At 50.4% G+C, this 17411-nt stretch overlaps 1 protein-coding gene across 3 annotated transcripts in view; it reads right to left on the bottom strand.

Moving 5' to 3' along the window:
• Positions 1-17411, bottom strand: part of TBC1D23 (TBC1 domain family member 23) — a 1631981-nt gene that overhangs the window by 425682 nt on the left and 1188888 nt on the right. For all 3 annotated transcript variants that reach the window (XM_069637239.1, XM_069637242.1, XM_069637241.1), the window contains exon 14: positions 5996-6138. In XM_069637239.1, the coding sequence (XP_069493340.1) occupies positions 5996-6138 (143 nt within the window). The remainder of the gene's footprint in view (positions 1-5995; positions 6139-17411) is intronic.

Here is a 17411-nt window from a genome sequence, read left to right as displayed (position 1 = left end):
CGCAAGCTGCAATCGCAAAAAAAAAAAAATTCTGCAGCGGGAAGGCAGGGAGGGAGCAATATGGAATACGTCGTCAGACCATCCCATCGAAAGAACGTTACTAGGTAAGAAAGTAACTTGTTCTTCGAGGGGATTGGGTCCTCCGACGTATTCCATATCTATGACAGACTCCCAAAGCAGTACCAAGCAAGGAGTTGGGAAAGAATTTAGAATACAAATTTAGCATGCCCAATCAAATTGCGGAATAGGGAACTGCCTTGCCAAAGGCCAGATCTTGCCCTCTGATGGAATCGAGGGAGTAGTGACGTACAAAAGTATGTACTGAAGCCCAGGTGGCTGCATCACAGATGTGACAAATAGGAACTCCCCTCTGCAGGGCAGTAGACGCAGCCACTCCCCTGGTAGAATGGGCCCGCAAGCCAGCTGGAGGGTCCTTACCCACCAAGCGGTAACACTCGGAGATAGCTAAAATAATCCAACGAGACAAAGTCGGTTTCGTCACAGCTTGTCCCAAACGCTTTGCAGCGTAACCAATGAAAATTTGATCGTCCACTCTGACCCGGGACATGCGTGAAATATAAAAGCTCAACGCTCTCCTAGGATCAAGCCTATGGAGCCTCTCCTTTTCCTTACCAGGATGTGGAGGAGGATAGAACGCCGGAAGAACAACCTTCTGGCTCAAATGAAATTCCGAAACCACCTTCGGAAGAAAAGAAGGACGAACTCTAAGGACAAACCTGTCCTTCTGAAACACAGTGAAGGGTGGCTTAACTGAAAGTGCCTGTAACTCACTCACTCTGCGAGCGGAAGTAACCGCAACCAAAAACACAGTTTTCAGAGTCAACAGCCTCAAAGGGCAAGAATGTAAAGGCTCAAACGGAGCACCCATAAGAAACTTAAGAACAAGGTTCAGATCCCAACCGGGCACCAGAAAAGGTGACGGAGGGAACACATTAGTGAGCCCTTTCAAAAACTGCGAAATCAAAGGAATCTTAAAATAGGAACACTCTTCAGACGAGCGCTTAAAGATGGACAGCGCCGCCAGGTAACCTTTAATGGTCCCCACTTGCAAGCCCCTGTAGGCCAAAGAAAGCAAAAAAGACAGAACCATGGGAATATCACATTCAAAAGCATCCACATTCTCAACTCCACCAGTCGCAGAACTTTCTCAAACGGCAACGGTTAGAGAGACTTTGTTGCCGGCCGCCTGGCCGAGAGCAACACCTCCATCACGTCTTCAGGGAAGTCCCAATCCTTATACCTCAACCTTTCAGAAGCCAAGCGTGAAGATTGAGGGAACCGACCTCTGGATGGAGAACCTGACCCTCCTCCCGTGAGAGCAGATCGTCTCGGTAGGGAAGACGACGTGGAGGGCAGATGGACAAGTCTAGAAGGTCCGGGTACCACGTCCTCTGGGCCCACGCCGGAGCAATGAGGACCATCCAGGAACCGAACCTCCGTAACCTCTGCAGCACTTGCGGGATGACGGGGACTGGAGGAAACGCGTACAGCAGTGGCAATGACCACTCCACCACGAACGCGTCTCCTAAGGCTCCTTTTGGAGGAAATTCCCGCGAGTAAAACATTTCGCACTTCCGGTTGATACTGGAGGCAAAGAGATCCACTTGAGGGGTCCCCCAAAGGGCGAAGATCTCCAGGAGAATCTCCTGAGCCAGCTCCCACTCGTGAGAGATCGAGCTCTGCCTGCTCAGAGCATCTTCCGTCTCGTTGTCGATTCCGGCCAGATGAACAGCCGAGATCGAAACTTCCTGCTGGATGGCCCAGAATTCGAGCTGCATCGCCTCCCTGCACAGTGGAAGTGACCCTGCCACCCCCTTTTTGTTGAGGTAGTGCATGGCCACCGTGTTGTCCGTTAGAATCAGGACACTCTTTCCGCGCACAGTCGGCAGAAAAGCCTTCAGGGTTAGCCTGACGGCCCTCAGCTCCAGCAGATTGATATGGAGTCTGGACTCCGATGGAGACCAAAGACCGCTGACTGTCAACTCGTTGGCATGAGCTCCCCATCCCGTGAGGGATGCGTCCGTCACGATCGTCACCTCCGGCCAGGTCAGCCAAAATGGGGCCCCCTTCATCAGATTGCCCTCGACGGCCCACCACAGAAGGTCCCGGGCCACCGAGGCCGGCACCTGAACAGGGTCCGACAGCCTGCCAGAGGACTGAGACCACTGGAGCCTGAGTGCCCACTGCAAAAATCTCATCCACAGACAAGCCTCTGGCACCAGAAGAATGCAGGATGCCATGAGGCCGCGCAGTCTCAAGCACTCGGACGCTGGGAGATCCTGGGCGAACTGAAACTTGTGCACCATCTGCTGAATGTGAAGAGCCCTCACCTGAGGAGGAAAACACTGCCCCAGGGACGTGTCGAGCACTGCTCCGATGTACTGGAGCCGCTGCGTTGGTGTCAAATGGGACTTCTTTAAATTGAGGGAGAAGCCCATCCTGTGAAGGGAGTGGCAGGTGACGGACAGATGATCTAGAACTTGCAAGGGAGAGCTCCCCCTGATCAACCAATCTTCCAGGTAGGGGTAGATGTGAATCCCCGCTTTCCTGAGATGCGCTGTCACCACCAGCATGAGCTTGGTGAAAACCCTTGGGGCTGAGGTCAATCCGAACGGCAGGACCCGAAACTGAAAGTGCGAGTCGCCAACCTCGAACCTCAGGTACTTCTTGTGCTTGGGATGGATCGGCACATGGAAGTAAGCATCCTTGAAGTCGAGAGACACCAACCAGTCCTGAAGTTGAAGGGCCTGGAGGACTTGAGAAAGAGTCACCATCTTGAACTTGTCCTTCCTGAGGAGTTTGTTCAAACCGCGCAAGTCCATGATGGGTCTCAATCCCCGTCTTTCTTTGAAATCAAGAAATAAGGGGAATACCATCCCTTGTTCCTCTCCGCTACAGGCACCAGTTCTATGGCACCTTTCTCCAGCAGGGCTCGAATTTCCTGCGCAAGGAGCGGATCCGGACACTTCAAAGAGAGGTTCCCTGGTGGATTGTCGTGAGGCCTCTGCCGAAAAGGAAGACAGTAGCCGTGGGTTATGATCTCCAGAACCCACACATCCGAAGTAATGGCTTGCCACTCTACAAGATGCTGCGCCAGCCTTCCCCCAACCGGCGAACCATGGGACCTGGCCTCATGACTGAGTGGTAGCGGCTGCGGTGTTGCCGGAGGGTAAAGAGGCAACTGCCCGAGCGGCCTTGGCACCTCGAGTACCTTTATTTCCACCACTGGCACTCTTACGATGGCTTCTTTGACTGCTAGCTCCCCTCGCTTTACTGAAGGACAAGTAATAGAGAAAGGAACCTCCCCTCCATTGCTGTCCCCTAGGACGAAAAAACGCGGAGGTTGGCTAACTGCAGCACCCAACGACTTCGCTGCAGCTTTGGAGGTCTGCAACCTCTCAAGGCTCTCGTCAGCCTTGCTGCCAAAAAGGTGTTCACCGTCAAAGGGCATGTTGAGGAGCCGGGACTGCACATCAGGAGCGAACCCAGACTTTCCGCAACCACGCAAACCTGTGCATTACGGTGCTCGCCGCCATGGACCGGCTGACACAATCCGCCAAGTCCAAACCCGACTGAACGGCCTCACACATAGCATCCTTGCCATCCTGAACCATAGCAAGGAAACCATCCCGTTCGTCCACTTCGGGAATATGTTCAGCCGCTAATGCAACACAGTTCCACAGAGTGTGTGTGAAACGAGACAAGGCACATATGGAGTTGGCCGCCTGAAGCGCCATACCCCCAGAAACACTTTCTTCGCCCAGCCGTCAAAACGTTTGTCGTCCCTATCTGGAGGGATAGTAGGATACGACGCCTGCTTTGCCGCGGCCGTAGCCGCCTGCACCACCAAACTCTCCGGAGTGGGATGCCTAGACAAGTAGCAGGTGTCGCTACTGGCTGGACGGTATTTTCGCGACAAAGACTTGCCCACTGCCGGGAGACTCTCCGGAGCAGTCCAAGCCACCGCCGCCACCCTTCTCTGCAGAGCCATATGAAAAGGCAAAACCGGGTCAGTGGGGGGGACCGAGATCAAGGATGTCCGTGAGATCATCCTGAACGAACTCCCCTGGGGGAGCTGACCAACCCAAGTACTCGGTGACCCGAGACATAAGGCGCCGATATGAAGAATCGGCATGAGTGCCAGGCTCCGGCCTACAAAACTCCACCTCCGGAGAGGTGTCCAGTCCACTGGCATCATGCAGCGACTGCCGCAGATCATCAAACTGGCTATGGCCCGAGATAAGGTCATCTGGAACCGTAACCAAGCCCCCATCAGAGCCTTCATCACCCTCTGAAATGTACTCCAGGCGGGGAGAGGAAGACCTCTGTGGACCAAAGCAGTGCCTGACCTTAGCCATAGCCTTTCTAGGGGCAAACCCTGTGCCACGGGGCCCCTCCGACACCACCGCTTCGAAAGGCGTCGAGGACGCCGAACGAGTCGGCGCCAGCGTCGACAGAAAACGCGTCGACGTCGAGCGAATCGGCGTCGACGTCAGCTGCAGCGCCGCCAGCATCGGCGGCGTCGACACAGGCCTCGAAGCCGGAGCTCCAAGCGTGTCCCTTGACGACCTAGGCGCCGACCGCGTCGACGACCCCCTCGGAGGCGGAGCCTCGAGAGAAATCGTCGACGGCCTCGGTGCCACAGGCGTCGACGTCTTCTTCGAAGACGGCATAGGATCACGCGGTCTCCAGTGCGTCGAGGACCGGGACGTCCTGGAACAGGCATGGCGAGAACGGCTACCCTTGTCCGAGCGGGACCTTTCCCGCGAGCCGTGCCGACCACCCGAGCCCCAAGGCGTACGGGCGGTGTCTCTCGACCGTTCCCGACCGACCCCACTCGGAGGCGCGGACGGACCGGTGCCCTGCGATTCAAGAATCGCTAGCATCTGCTTTCCGAAGGAAGCCCATTCCTCCGGCGTCGCTTGCATGGAGGGATAAGCGACCCGCCGACGGACGGAGTCCTCGGAAGAGGACGGGGAAGGCGACCTATGCCGGCGCTTCCGGGAATGCCCCAAAGAGGCGGAGGAGTGGCAAGACCGACTCCTGGAAGGAGACCCACTGGACTTCCGATGATGACGCGGAGAGTCACCCCTCGGAGTCATCCGTCGAAAGCCCCGCAGACCTCGACTTCCGGGGCTTAGACACCTGGCCTACCGACAGCTTCTTCTTGCGTTCCTGCAAGGCCTTTGCCATGACCGACTGAAGTCGACACAGTCGTCCGTATCGTGGGCCTCCCCGAGGCACCAGAGGCAGGCGTCATGCGAGTCCGTGACCGACATCTTGGACCCACAGTCCCCGCAGTTCTTGAAGCCCGGACGCGGGGTTGAAGATGAGAAAGACATCGCCACGAACAGGTCTTCACAACAAACCGAACAGGTTCAACGAACCGAGAATTGAAAACAGCAAACTCCAACGAGTCGAGGCGTACCGAGATTCACGAAGCGAACACGTTCGCGGAAAAAACGGAACTGAGGCTATGGGCGTCGTGCGTCCTACTTATCACGTCGGCCGTTGGAGAAGGTCCTCGGGGACGGCGCATCGACGCAGATGCCAAAGATTTTCCAAAGCAGCACAGCTGTGGACATTACCTGTCATAGATATGGAATACGTCGGAGGACCCAATCCCCTCGAAAAAGTTTTACAGCAATGTAAAACAAAGAGAGGAAACTGCAACAAACACACTTACAAAACTGAAAAACATGACCAGCACACAATTTGTAATGTTAATAATAGTTAAAACTAGGTTTTAATGGCACTTGAATGTAAGAACAATGTCTTAGAAATCAATGTGTCACTAAACATTTGATAGTGCTAAATCACTAGGGGCCTGGCCCTTTTACCGGGTTCCATTTTCAACGGATTAAATTGGCTACGACATTACAAATAAATAACATGCATTTCTAGACCTTGAGAAATGGTTATCGGGACATTTAACTATTAAATACAGTACTAAGGGACTAAAATATCAACCTACCTGTCAACAGGAACAGATGTATTCTCAATAAAGCTTATCACTTTTTCTTTCACATTCACAGATTTGGTCTTCAGAGCAACTGTCATTTTATTAACCAAGGACTTTACTCCTTTGCCATCGCCCGAACCATTGGGCGAATCACCCTATGAGGTGGAAGAAAATAAAGAAAAAAACTTTTTTTTAAAAGAACGGAGTTCAAAATTTGAAACGATAATTAAATCTCACAATTATAGCAATGTGTTCAAACATGTAAAACAATGGAAACTAACACTCAAACAAAAGATATTCTAAATGGGTGTCAGAGGTAAGAGAACAGTACTGGATAAGGGGCCTACAGTCCAGGCTTCACAGCGGGGGCAAGAACCTGTGAGATTTTTTTTTTAATCATGTATGGTTTACAAAAAATCTTTACAAAAATTAAAAGGACACAAACAAAGATTAAAACATTTTACAAAGATCAATAGTGAATAATATATACAATTGATTAATGGATAAAACATTCTATTCAATACGATCATTAATAAAATACTGGTTAAGGGCTTAACAAGATAAAAAAATGTATTCATACAAAAGGTTGATTCTGGCATGAAATAGTCCTAAAAGTTAATGTAAATAAGCAAACTACAAAACTTTAAATAGGAGTGTTCAGATCGGGCGATTTTAAAAAGGCGGACAGGGCTAGCCCGTATGAAATTATCTCAGCGCCCAGACATTGTCGCGATATGTTTTCCTCGTTGCACCATTCAATATCTGTAAACAACTTCCCCAGATAGGTCGTTCTTTGGATGTCTCCCGCAGTGCAGTAACAGATGTTTAATAGTTTCAACTGAATTCTTACTCATACAAAATTTACAGAAAACTTCCCCCGGTATAATCATTCACCTCTCATCAGAATTGATCTGTAGTAACGGTTGGGGAACTGAAGTAGAAAGGGTGAGATGGACCCTCTTTTTTGATGCTCATGGGCAAGATGGTTCATAGACTTGCATCCGCGAAAGCGGTCAATGGTATTGACCCAATCTCTATCGTAAAACGTATTTTTGACCTTATCTGGGTTACAAAGCAGAGTCTCTATATCCATATTCAGTTCACCCAATAATATTTTGCAGTTCAAGCTTATGTGACCGGCAAAATGAATAGCCCCCCCTACCCCTGCCCCTCCTTTTTGTGCACTCGTAGTCCATACAGATTTTCCTTCCTTCATACAGGGAATCAGGAATTGGAGAAGGAACAAGTTACTTACCTGTAACTGTTGTTCTCCAGCATGGGGTCTGGCGGGATTCACATACTCATGAATATTCCCGTCGTCAGGCTGGGAATCCTCGGTAAAGAAAAAATCAGTATCAGTTTCGTTTCTGATCTGTCTTTCGTAGTAGTAACCAATCACTGATCTCTGCGTCATACTGACCACAGCCAATGACTGCCATCTCCCTAAGCCCCGCCTCTGGCAGCCATCTTCCGATTTTTACCGCACGTTCAAGTGTTGGGAGTCCTCGTGCTTAGCTCTCGAGCTTTTACTGGCATTCTGGGCAAAGTGCAGCGCCTGCTAGCCACGGACGTGGCCAGGGTGAGGTCCATCAAGTCCCTCCTCTCCACGCATGAGGCCTCTGGCTCCCGGAGGAGAGGCTCCTGCACATCAACATCCTGGAACTCCGAGCCGTGTTCTGGGCTCTCAAATCGTTCCTCCCGTCGCTCAAGGGCAAGGTGGTGCGGATCTTCACGGACAACACCACGACAATGTTTTACATACGGAAGCAGGGAGGCATCAGATCCCCAGCCCTATCCAAGGAGGCACAGGATCTGTGGCACTGAGCGGTCGCCCAGGGGATGTTCCTGGTTCCCTTCCACCTGGCAGGAGAAAGAAACACCATCGCCGACTCGCTCAGCAGGGAGCTGCGTGCGTGTCACGAGTGGGAGCTGCGCCAGGATCAGGTGGATCAACTCTTCCGACGATGGGGCAAACCCCAAATCGACCTGTTCGCAACAGCGACGAACTCGAAGTGCTAGAGGTTCGCCAGCAGGTTTCACCAGCCGAGAAGCATGGGCAATGCGTTCTCGTTCTCCTGGGACGGCCTATACCTGTATGCGTTCCCTCCGTTGCCGTTGCTGCTTCGACTCATCAACCAGCTCAAGAGGTCCTGGTGCAGGATGATCCTCGTCGCACCGGCGTGGCCGAGGCAGATCTGGTTCCCGGACCTTCTGGACTTGTCAACGTCACCATCCATCAAGCGGACGCGGATCTTCTCTCCAGAGAAGGAGGCGCCATCTTCCACCACGACCTGGCATCGCTGAACCTGCAGGCTTGGCTCCTGCAACGCTAGAGTTTGAAGGGAACACAAAACGTAGGCAAGGAATTCACAAAGACAATGGCCACAGCGATATTCAGGGCCAACCTGAGTGGGCGATCCAGGGAACCCAAGAGTCAATGTGTCCAAAAGTAAATCCAAGCGATGGCAAAGTCAGTGAGGGTGAACCCTTAGTGAATCCAGACAACGCATACGCATGACGGTTAAAGAGAGAAGGCAGGATCCGGTCAAAGAGAAGAAGGTTGGGTTGTGGACCCTGAACCAGGATAGTGCCTGTGTGATAGACATTAACGAAGCAACTTGAGTATGAGAAGCTGGCCAAGAGAACTTCCCAACTTGTGACACTGTTAATGGTAGAGGATGTGGAAGGAGAGGGAGTGGAGATTAAATGGGGGTCCATAAATCTGGAGAGGGGACAGAGAAGATGATGTCAGTGAAAACCTCTCTGGAGAAAGCGCTGACGTAGGGTTTGCATTCAAGATGTCTTTTTTGTGCTTTTTTCTACCGGACTTCGTTTGAGAGGGGGATAGGTGATAGTGTAGCAGTTAGAGAAAATAGGAGGGATGGAAAGAGCCATAGTAGCGGCAAAAGGATAGTTGAGGAATGAAAGAAGAGTGGCTGCACAGCACAGTTCTAGCTAAACTCACCAGGTGGCCTAGTGGAAGTAGTCAAAAAGGCATGGATGCAATCCAGAAAGAAAGAGTATTAAGAGATAAGACGTGCACAGATTTAACGGGTACACACACACCCTGAATGCAGTGACATGAGATGAAGAGTGGTAGTGGCAGAGAACGTAAAGTACAAATGCCGAGTTGATGAGTTCAGTAGGATTGTTGGAGGTGGTAATGAATGAGTACAGCCATCACTCACTTCAAGTTAGGCAAGGAGCATAGATGTCCACGGATCAAGTCAGGAGACTGAGGCATAACTTTTGGGGGTCCTTCTCGGCCCGGACAGGTAGAGACAGAGCCTTAGACTCGGGCATTGGAGGTGGGCCGGCTTTCGCCTGCTGGCTTGCCTGATTCGGCCTCAGATGGAAGAGGGGCCCAATCAGAGCTGCGCTTCTCCTAGCATGGCAGGCAGTTCACAGCCAGCAAATTCGGCAGCAGCCATTATGGAAAGGATGGCTCAGTCCCAGTACACAATGAAAAGTATAGGCACCCAAGGCACATAGGAGCATTTGAACGCTGCAGCAAACGTTATTGGCAATCAAAGACTTTTAAAAATAATTATTTCATATTTCTGAGGATTCAAAACGAATGTACACCCAGTGCACCACTTCTTCACAGGGTGCTAAGGCCCCCACAAAAGCCCAACAGGGCTTACCTTTCGTGTGGGTAGTGGGGGGGTGGACGGAGGCCTCCAGGCCTCGTTGTGGGGAGAGAGGGTCCCCCTGCTGGTCCTGATGTCTTCACAGGATAATGCCTGTCTTTGCCTGTGTTGATGGCTAGGTCCCCCACGAATCAGTCAACGTCTGACCAATGCTGATGCAGCATTTATTAACAAGTTAGACCTTGAAGTGTACGCCTCCGAATCTGCCATTTTGCTTTTTCTCGATGGTCTCTTCAATAACCGGGGACCGTCATCAGATGAGCCACTTTCTTTAGAAAATACATGCCAGCTGTGAAACCAGAGCAGCAGGCAGATGAGCATGGCTTGGGGTCGGGAGCACCAAGCTCGGCTTAGGCCGTCAATGCTTGCCAGTCGGGGGCCAGAGCCGTAACTACAGCAGCTTGCGGTCTAAACATTTCAAGCACTGAAGTTTTAAAACTTTCCCACTCTTCTCGAGCAGTCGGCCCTGTAAAGGTCTTACCTCATTCAGACGAGGATCTGGACTCGCGCCGATGACATTGGTAACGCTTCTTCCACGAGGAAGACGAGGAATGGCTCCTAGTATGGGTCTGTTTCTTGGACTTTGTGATGTTTTTCTTTCCTCTTTTCGGGGGTGGCATCCTCAGTCTCTGCCTCAGAAGACCGGATGAGCGACTGCACCAGAGATTTTGCAAACGGTCGACCCAATGTCAGTTTCCCAGCCATCTCAAGTAGGGATTTCGGTTGCATCTTTTTGCATGACACGCAGCCCTCCGTTTCGTGACCAACACCTAGACACCACAGACACACGCTTTGGGGGTCGGTTACAAACATTTTGTCCTCACAATCGCTGCACCACTTCAAGCCTGAAATCCAGTGTGATGACATCACGTTGAGGTTTTCGGAGGAAAACAACAATTTCAAAAAAACGTTGAGAAAACTCAAAGTCGTGTTCCCGATGCAGCGTGCAAGCATGCAGAAAAAAGGAACTGAAGCATGGGGTGTAAGTGATGTTCTAAATATAGGACGCCTGACGTCATTCCTGGAGCCGACGATCGGGAGTCAAGCAAGAGGGATCGACGGCCGAGTCAAGGTCCACTACGCCCCCTGGCGAAAAGGTTCGAGCAGCAGAGCTGGATGATGGATATCTATCAAGATGAGGAATCAAGATGAGGAACTGCGGAGAAAGGTAATCCAATGAAATTATCGGCATAGTCAAGCCAGGAAATGTTCAAATGACCCAGTTTTGGAGGGATAAAAGCAGAAGACAAACATTTATAAATATCTGAAAAATAGAAGTTGAAGAGGCAGGGGGCCAAAACGCACCCCTGCCTCAGACCTGATCTTGAATCCATTCTTCTAGATAAGAAGCCTGCATTATTTATACAAACCCTTATGCCCGAGTATGCGTACAACCGCACTATGAGATTCAATAAACCAGGTGGCAATCCCCACGCATCACATTTCTGCCAAAGTCTTCTACGGACCACTCTATGAAAGGCTGCCAAAAGGTCTATGAAAGCCACAAGTGCGACGAGACTGGTCAGCCCACACCAATTTCTGGACAGCTCTAAGAACAAGTCTCTTAACATTAGTTGAGTGGCTCTTTCTAAAACCCGTCTGAAATGTTTTTAATCTATGGATAGAAAGGGCCCATGCATCCACATGCTCAAGTAAGAGGGACATGAAGATCTTACTGTCCATGTCAATCAGGGAGATTGGGCGGTCATTTTTAGGTACGATCCTCGTGCCCTTCTTAAAGATAGGAACCACATGGGCAATCTCCCACGATTTCTGGAAAGTGCCCAGATTAACAATGCTCTTAAATAATACAGTCAGCATTTTCCCAGTTAACTGGGTCTGCTTTGAATATACTGTTTGTTAAACCATTTGGGCCTGGGGCTCTCAAGGTTTTACAGCTTTTAATCATTTCCATAACCCCTTCCAATTCTACTGAGATTAATCACTGCGAAGTCAAGTGAATCCCCCTGCCCAATACCATCTGGCTATTCTGGTCCTCTTTCCTCAGTGCGTACATATCTTCAAAGATCTTGACACATACCGGTTCGGGGACTGCATTCAGTTGACTAATAGCATTCAGTTTATCCTGGGTATTCAACCGTGTCCAGAAAGCTCTCATAAAGGACTTGGAGCAAGGACTCTGCGTCTCGTTGCAATAATGATGCACTCCTAGATTTACAAAGGTTCTTATACCTTTGCTTCACAAATTTATATTTAAGGAGTCAGTTGGGCGCTTAATTGCCCTTATGGATCGCCTCATAGTTTGCTTTACTGCAGCTAACTAATCTTCGTAGACATGTAACGTTTTTATAACATATTCCCGATCTTTGGGTTACTTAACGCTTTATCCATTAACCCTTCCAGCACTCTGCAAAACTAAATATGAAAAGATCCAATAACTCAACAGAGCAGGGCTATTATAAAATGTTAAATGGGCAAGTTAAACTTTAAATTCAATCAATTCATTTCAATAGAAAAGTGGCTGATGCCTGTAATGGAATAGTACACATGTTTTTAAGTGTATTACATTAAGCCCAGGCATGACAAAAGGACAAATGGTAGCTCAGAACTGATGACTTCTAGAGATTAACAGAAAAGGAAGGTTAGTAATGCAATACAGAGGTCTAGGCTTTGCCAGCCCTCACATTTTTTTTATTTTTATAAACCATCTTTGAGCTTTTAAACAGAACAAATGCAAAAAGAAAATCAAACCCTGGAGCTGCATATCTAACACACCCTCCATAGTACAGTGCTCGTCCCTGTCCTACTTCCCCGTGCTGTTCCCGCCTGTCCCATTTCCCCCGCAAAGTGCCACCCACTCCCACTGTCCACTACACCCCTCCCGTTGCCCCTGCCTGCTACTGGTTCCCTCCCTAAGGTACTGCCTTAGTTCACCTCCTGCCATTTGAACACCCGCAATTCCAGGTCGCAACAGTGGTCCACCTCCTCTTGCCAAGAGTGGATCCCCCGTGGCGACAGACCCGCCCCCCACCACGAAGTTGCTATGTCACGCTTGGCCACCATTAGCCCTATCTTGATCAAGCTCGACTCTTTGCTGGACAAGTCAGATTCCCCCCATACATGCAGTAGGCTGAGCTTTGGGCAATCTGGCACCAGTTTCCCCAGGACTCTCATTAAAGTAGCTTGTTGAATTCTTGGGCAGGCCCAAATAGTGTGAAATAAGGTGCCCTCCTCTGCGCTGCACCGGAGGCAGTTAGGGTCCGAGCCCTCCCCAATTTGTGAAGCCAAGCCCTCATGTAGTATACACTGTGTGAACTGCACCACACAGTCCGTTGGACATCCCAGCTTCCCTTGCTGATCCCAGCACCCCCACCCAAAGATCTTCCTCAATATTCCCCAGGTCCCTTTCCCAGTGCTCCTTCAGCTTGTGCAGAGGGGAAGTTGAGAAGTTGTTTATCGCTTCGGTAGAGTGTCAGGATTACCTTCCCCGGTATTCTAACTCCTAGCAGGTTGGCGTCAACCAGTGAGCGCTCCTGAAGGTCCCATTCCTCCCTACTCACGCGGTTGATGGCGTACTGCAGTTGTATGTTGGTAAAGCGGTCATTGTAGTGCAATCCATGAGCCACCTGCAAGTGTCGGAAGGAGGCCAAATGCTCCTGTTCACTGGTGTGCTTCAGCCGTTTTATGATGTGCTTCAGCTGTTGTAACCCATCTGGGGTGGTATCCCAACTTCCCCACCTACGGGAGGTCTCTATTGCCCCAAATATATGTCTCCATTGTCACCGCTCTAGCACAGCCCATGCCGTCAAAGGCTGCTGACCACGCCTCCACCGTGCATTTTGCCGGTGGCGGCAGGGCAACTTTACATGGGTGCCTATACAGTGTTAGTGCAGGCGGTTCGATCCCCATCTATGTCTTTCATACTGGATGTGGGAGGCTCCCTGGTCATCATGCACCCACTGGTTCACGGTTGCCAGTTGGGAAGGCCAGTAATATGTCTTGATATCTGGGAGCCCCAGACACCCCCCCACAAACCAAACACACCAACCAAACCAGTGTGGACAGAGTGACTCTCTGAGTCTTCTTAACCTAAATCGCCTCCCTCTGCAGTCCCTCAATTGCACAGAAGACCCTTGGTGGATCTTCACAGGGGTGTTCTAGAGGACGTATAGAAGTCTGGGTAGTGTGTCATCATTTCAAACAGGTTAGCTCGCTCCATCAACGAGTCCGGCAGGGTGTTCCAGTGCTGGACGTTGGCCATGGCCCTCACCAAAATTGGGACTAGGTTGTTCTGAAGGAAGTTGTGGTCCTCCACCCCAATGGTGACCCCCAGATATTCAATCGACCCCAGTACCCCCTCCAGGGGGCATCCCAAAGGCACAGCCTCCAATACTCACCTCACCGGCAGCAGTTGTGACTTTTCCCAATTAAACTGCAGGCCGCTGTGCTTCCCAAATTCCCCAATTAGCTCCATCACTTCAGGATCAGACACCCTGGGCTCGCCCAGGTAGCTCAATCTGTCGTCAGCGTAGAGGGATACTCGGTCCTCCCTCCCCTCTGCCCATTTGAAGCCCTTAATCCTGGGTTCTGGCTGGATCTTCGTGGCTATTGGCTCCATCGCCAGTAAACACAGCAGGGGAGAAAGCGGTCACCCCTCTCTTGTGCCCCTCTACAATGAGAATTCTCTGGAGAGTACCCCATTCACCCTAACTCTCGCTGTGGGGCCCGTACACAGCAACTTCACCCAGCTCTGAAAGTTGGGCCGAAACCCATTCTAGTCAGCACTGCCCATAGAAATCCCCACCTCACTGAGTTAAAGGCTTTTTCCGAATCGAGGGCAATGTGGGCATGTGGCAAGGTGCTGCCATCCTAAAGCGTGCACTCTACGCAGATTCATTCACGTGACTCATCCTGACAAAAAAGCCACATTGATCACTATGGAGCAGCATACCCAAAACCCCTATGAGCCTATTGGCCACCACCTTCGCTAGCACTCTTACTTCCCCGTTTAATAAGGAGATGGATCTATACACGGTGTAACAGTCTGGGGGCTTCCATATCTTATGTAAGACAACTATAGTGGCTTGACGCATGTCCCCCGACAATTGCCTGGTCTCCAGGCTGTCAAGTAACATCCCCTCCTGTTGCCTCGTGCACCTTTTGCCCCGCCATCTTTCAGGATTCTAGGGGAAAACAACTGGGTCCGGAGGTCTTCCTTGACTGCAGTTGCCCAAATGCTACCCGCAATTCCACCTTGGAGGGCTACAACTTCAGCGCCTGTTGCTCCATCTCCCCACCCTGGCTAGATCTATGGCCTCCGGGTAGGCCGCCATCTATTCCTTCCCCTTCCCCCCATGTCACTGTAGAGGGTCTGATAGTACTGTGCGAATGCCTCTTATCTCCTCCGTCTGTGTCTAAGTGTGACCCAATTCCGTTCGGTTTTCTTTGACCTAATGGCCCTCGTCGTCCCTCTTTTCCAGCCATGTTAGCATCCTCCCACATTTGTCTGCCATCTCATAGATTCTGGCCTTTTTATCCCAGAAGGCAACGCTGGCCTCATCCTTTGCTGGCGTGCGGAGTTAGAGTGCTTTTAAGTAGAGTCCTTTTTGTCCCTACCGTGGGGTGTTCAACATGGACTTTCTCCACCGCCTCCAACTCCTTCTCCTCCTCCTCCTCCCTCTCTACCATCTGCTGTCTCCTCAGTCACTTGTGATGCCCCACCGCCGCCTCCCCCTCATCACTGCGTTATAGGCCTCCCATAAAGTGTTATGGGAGGTCAGTGGACTGACTTTCCACCGACCTCTCATTAAGTTGGAACTATTCCTCTGAGGCCTGTAATAGCCACTGCGCAGATAATATACGTTCAGCCTCAAGCTCCCACTTTGCCCGCTCCCGATCATGGTGGGTACCAGGAGGTAGTCAATCCTTGAGAAGGAGTTATGGGCATTAGAATAAAAAGAGAAACCCTTTGTCGTCGGGTGTAGTTCTCGCCAGGTTCCCTCAGTCCCAGTGCATCTGTAAGGGTATATAGCTTTGTGTGCGGCCTGCCAGAAATACGATTATGGTGTGTAATGCATCCCTTCTCAGGCTTGTGGAATCTGCTTTGATCACATGCTGTGCATAGATTAGCGAGCAGTGTTAGGAGAAGGTGGTGGGATGTGAGAAGGTTCATGGGCGAACAGATGTCTTAGAACCGCTTGTCCCACCTGTGGATCTGTCTTGGAATGAGTTTCAATGCAGTAATGCTGAGTGAAAGTGTCTATTGACCTCCATGTAGCTGCTTTGCAAATGCTGTCTAGAGGGACTATTGCAATGAAAGCCAGAGTGGCTCCTGTGCTCCTTGTGGAGTGAGCTCTAGGCGTGAAAGGCAGTGTTTTGTTTGATAATGAACAGCACAATTGTATACATCTGACTATCCATCTGGAGATAGCATTTAGGAAATACAGTCTCCTTCTCTGCCTGTAGCTATGCAGACAAACAATTGATCTGTTTTTCTTAGCAGTCTGGTCTGGTTTACATAGTAAAGGAGTGCTCTCCTCACATCTAGTGTGTGGAGATTTACCTCAGCTGAGTTAGTGGGGTCCTGAAAGAAATCCGGTAACTCAATAGACTGGTTTATGTGAAATTTAGAGATGAACTTAGGGGAAAACCTAGGATGTGTACGTAAAACCAGCTTATCCTTGTGTACCACAACGAAAGTATCCTGCAGTGACAATGCTTGAATTTCACTCACTCTTCTCATGGAAGTAACAGCCACCAAGAACGCAGTTTTGCAAGTTAGGTGTTTAAGACTACATTTTTGCATCGGCTTGAAAGGAGGTCTCATGAGCTTAGCGAGTACAACATTGAGATCCCATCCTGGTGGCGGATTAGAAATTGGAGGGGCAGTCTCTTTACCCCCTCCATGAATGCTTTAATGACAGGCACCTTCCACCATGAGACTTTATTGTGGGAGGTGGTGTAGGCTGACAAGGCCGCCAAGTGGACCTTTAAGGAGTTGAATACTAACCCTGAATCTAGCAAGTGGAGCATGTAAGTTAGAATGTGGGATGGAGTACATTGTATGGGGTTAATTTGTTTAGACTGGCACCAAATTACAAATCTCCTCCACTTGTCAAAGTAACAGTGTCTAGTGTTAGGTTTTCTTGCTTCTTTCAACACATCCATGCATCTCTGAGGTAAATTAAGATGTCCGAACTCTATGACTTCAGGAGCCATGCTGCCAAGTTCATTGAGTGAGGTTGAAGGTGCATTGTTAGCCCCCCGTGCTGAGTGAGTAGGTAGGTTGGACAGGCACGGGAGCTTGATAGGATCGCACATCGCCAGTTTGCGCAGATGTGGATACCAAGGTTGTCTTGCCCACATAGGAGCTACTAGGATGAGCGTCATCTGTTCCTTGTGGATCTTGTTGACCACCTTCTTCATGAGAGGTTATGGGGGGGAAAAAGCGTAAGCAAATTTCCCTGACCAGTTCATCCATAGGGCATTCCCCTTGGAGCCTACCTGGGGGAACCTGACGCAAAGTCTTGGCATTTACTGTTTTTTGCTTGTAACGAACCAGTCTATTGTGGGGTAACCCCATTGAGCGAAGAGGTGCTCTACGACCCCTGCGTGTAGTCACCATTTGTGTTCCTCTGGAAGGGGATGTCTGCTTAGTGAGTCTGCCAGAGAGTTGAGTTCGCCTGGAACGTGCTGAGACTGCCCATCTCCAGATTTGTTGTGCAAGCCTAGACAGATTTGGAGAATGTGTCCCCCCCTGTTTCTTGATGTAGAACATCGCTGTAGTGCTGTCTGTCAGGACTTGCACAGATCGGTTT

Source organism: Ambystoma mexicanum, chromosome 7p, assembly GCF_040938575.1.
Source record: "Ambystoma mexicanum isolate Mex_15411 chromosome 7p, UKY_AmexF1_1, whole genome shotgun sequence".
NCBI lineage: Eukaryota > Metazoa > Chordata > Amphibia > Caudata > Ambystomatidae > Ambystoma > Ambystoma mexicanum.
Note: the sequence above shows the minus strand (reverse complement) of the source record. Positions and strands in the feature narration are given on the sequence as shown.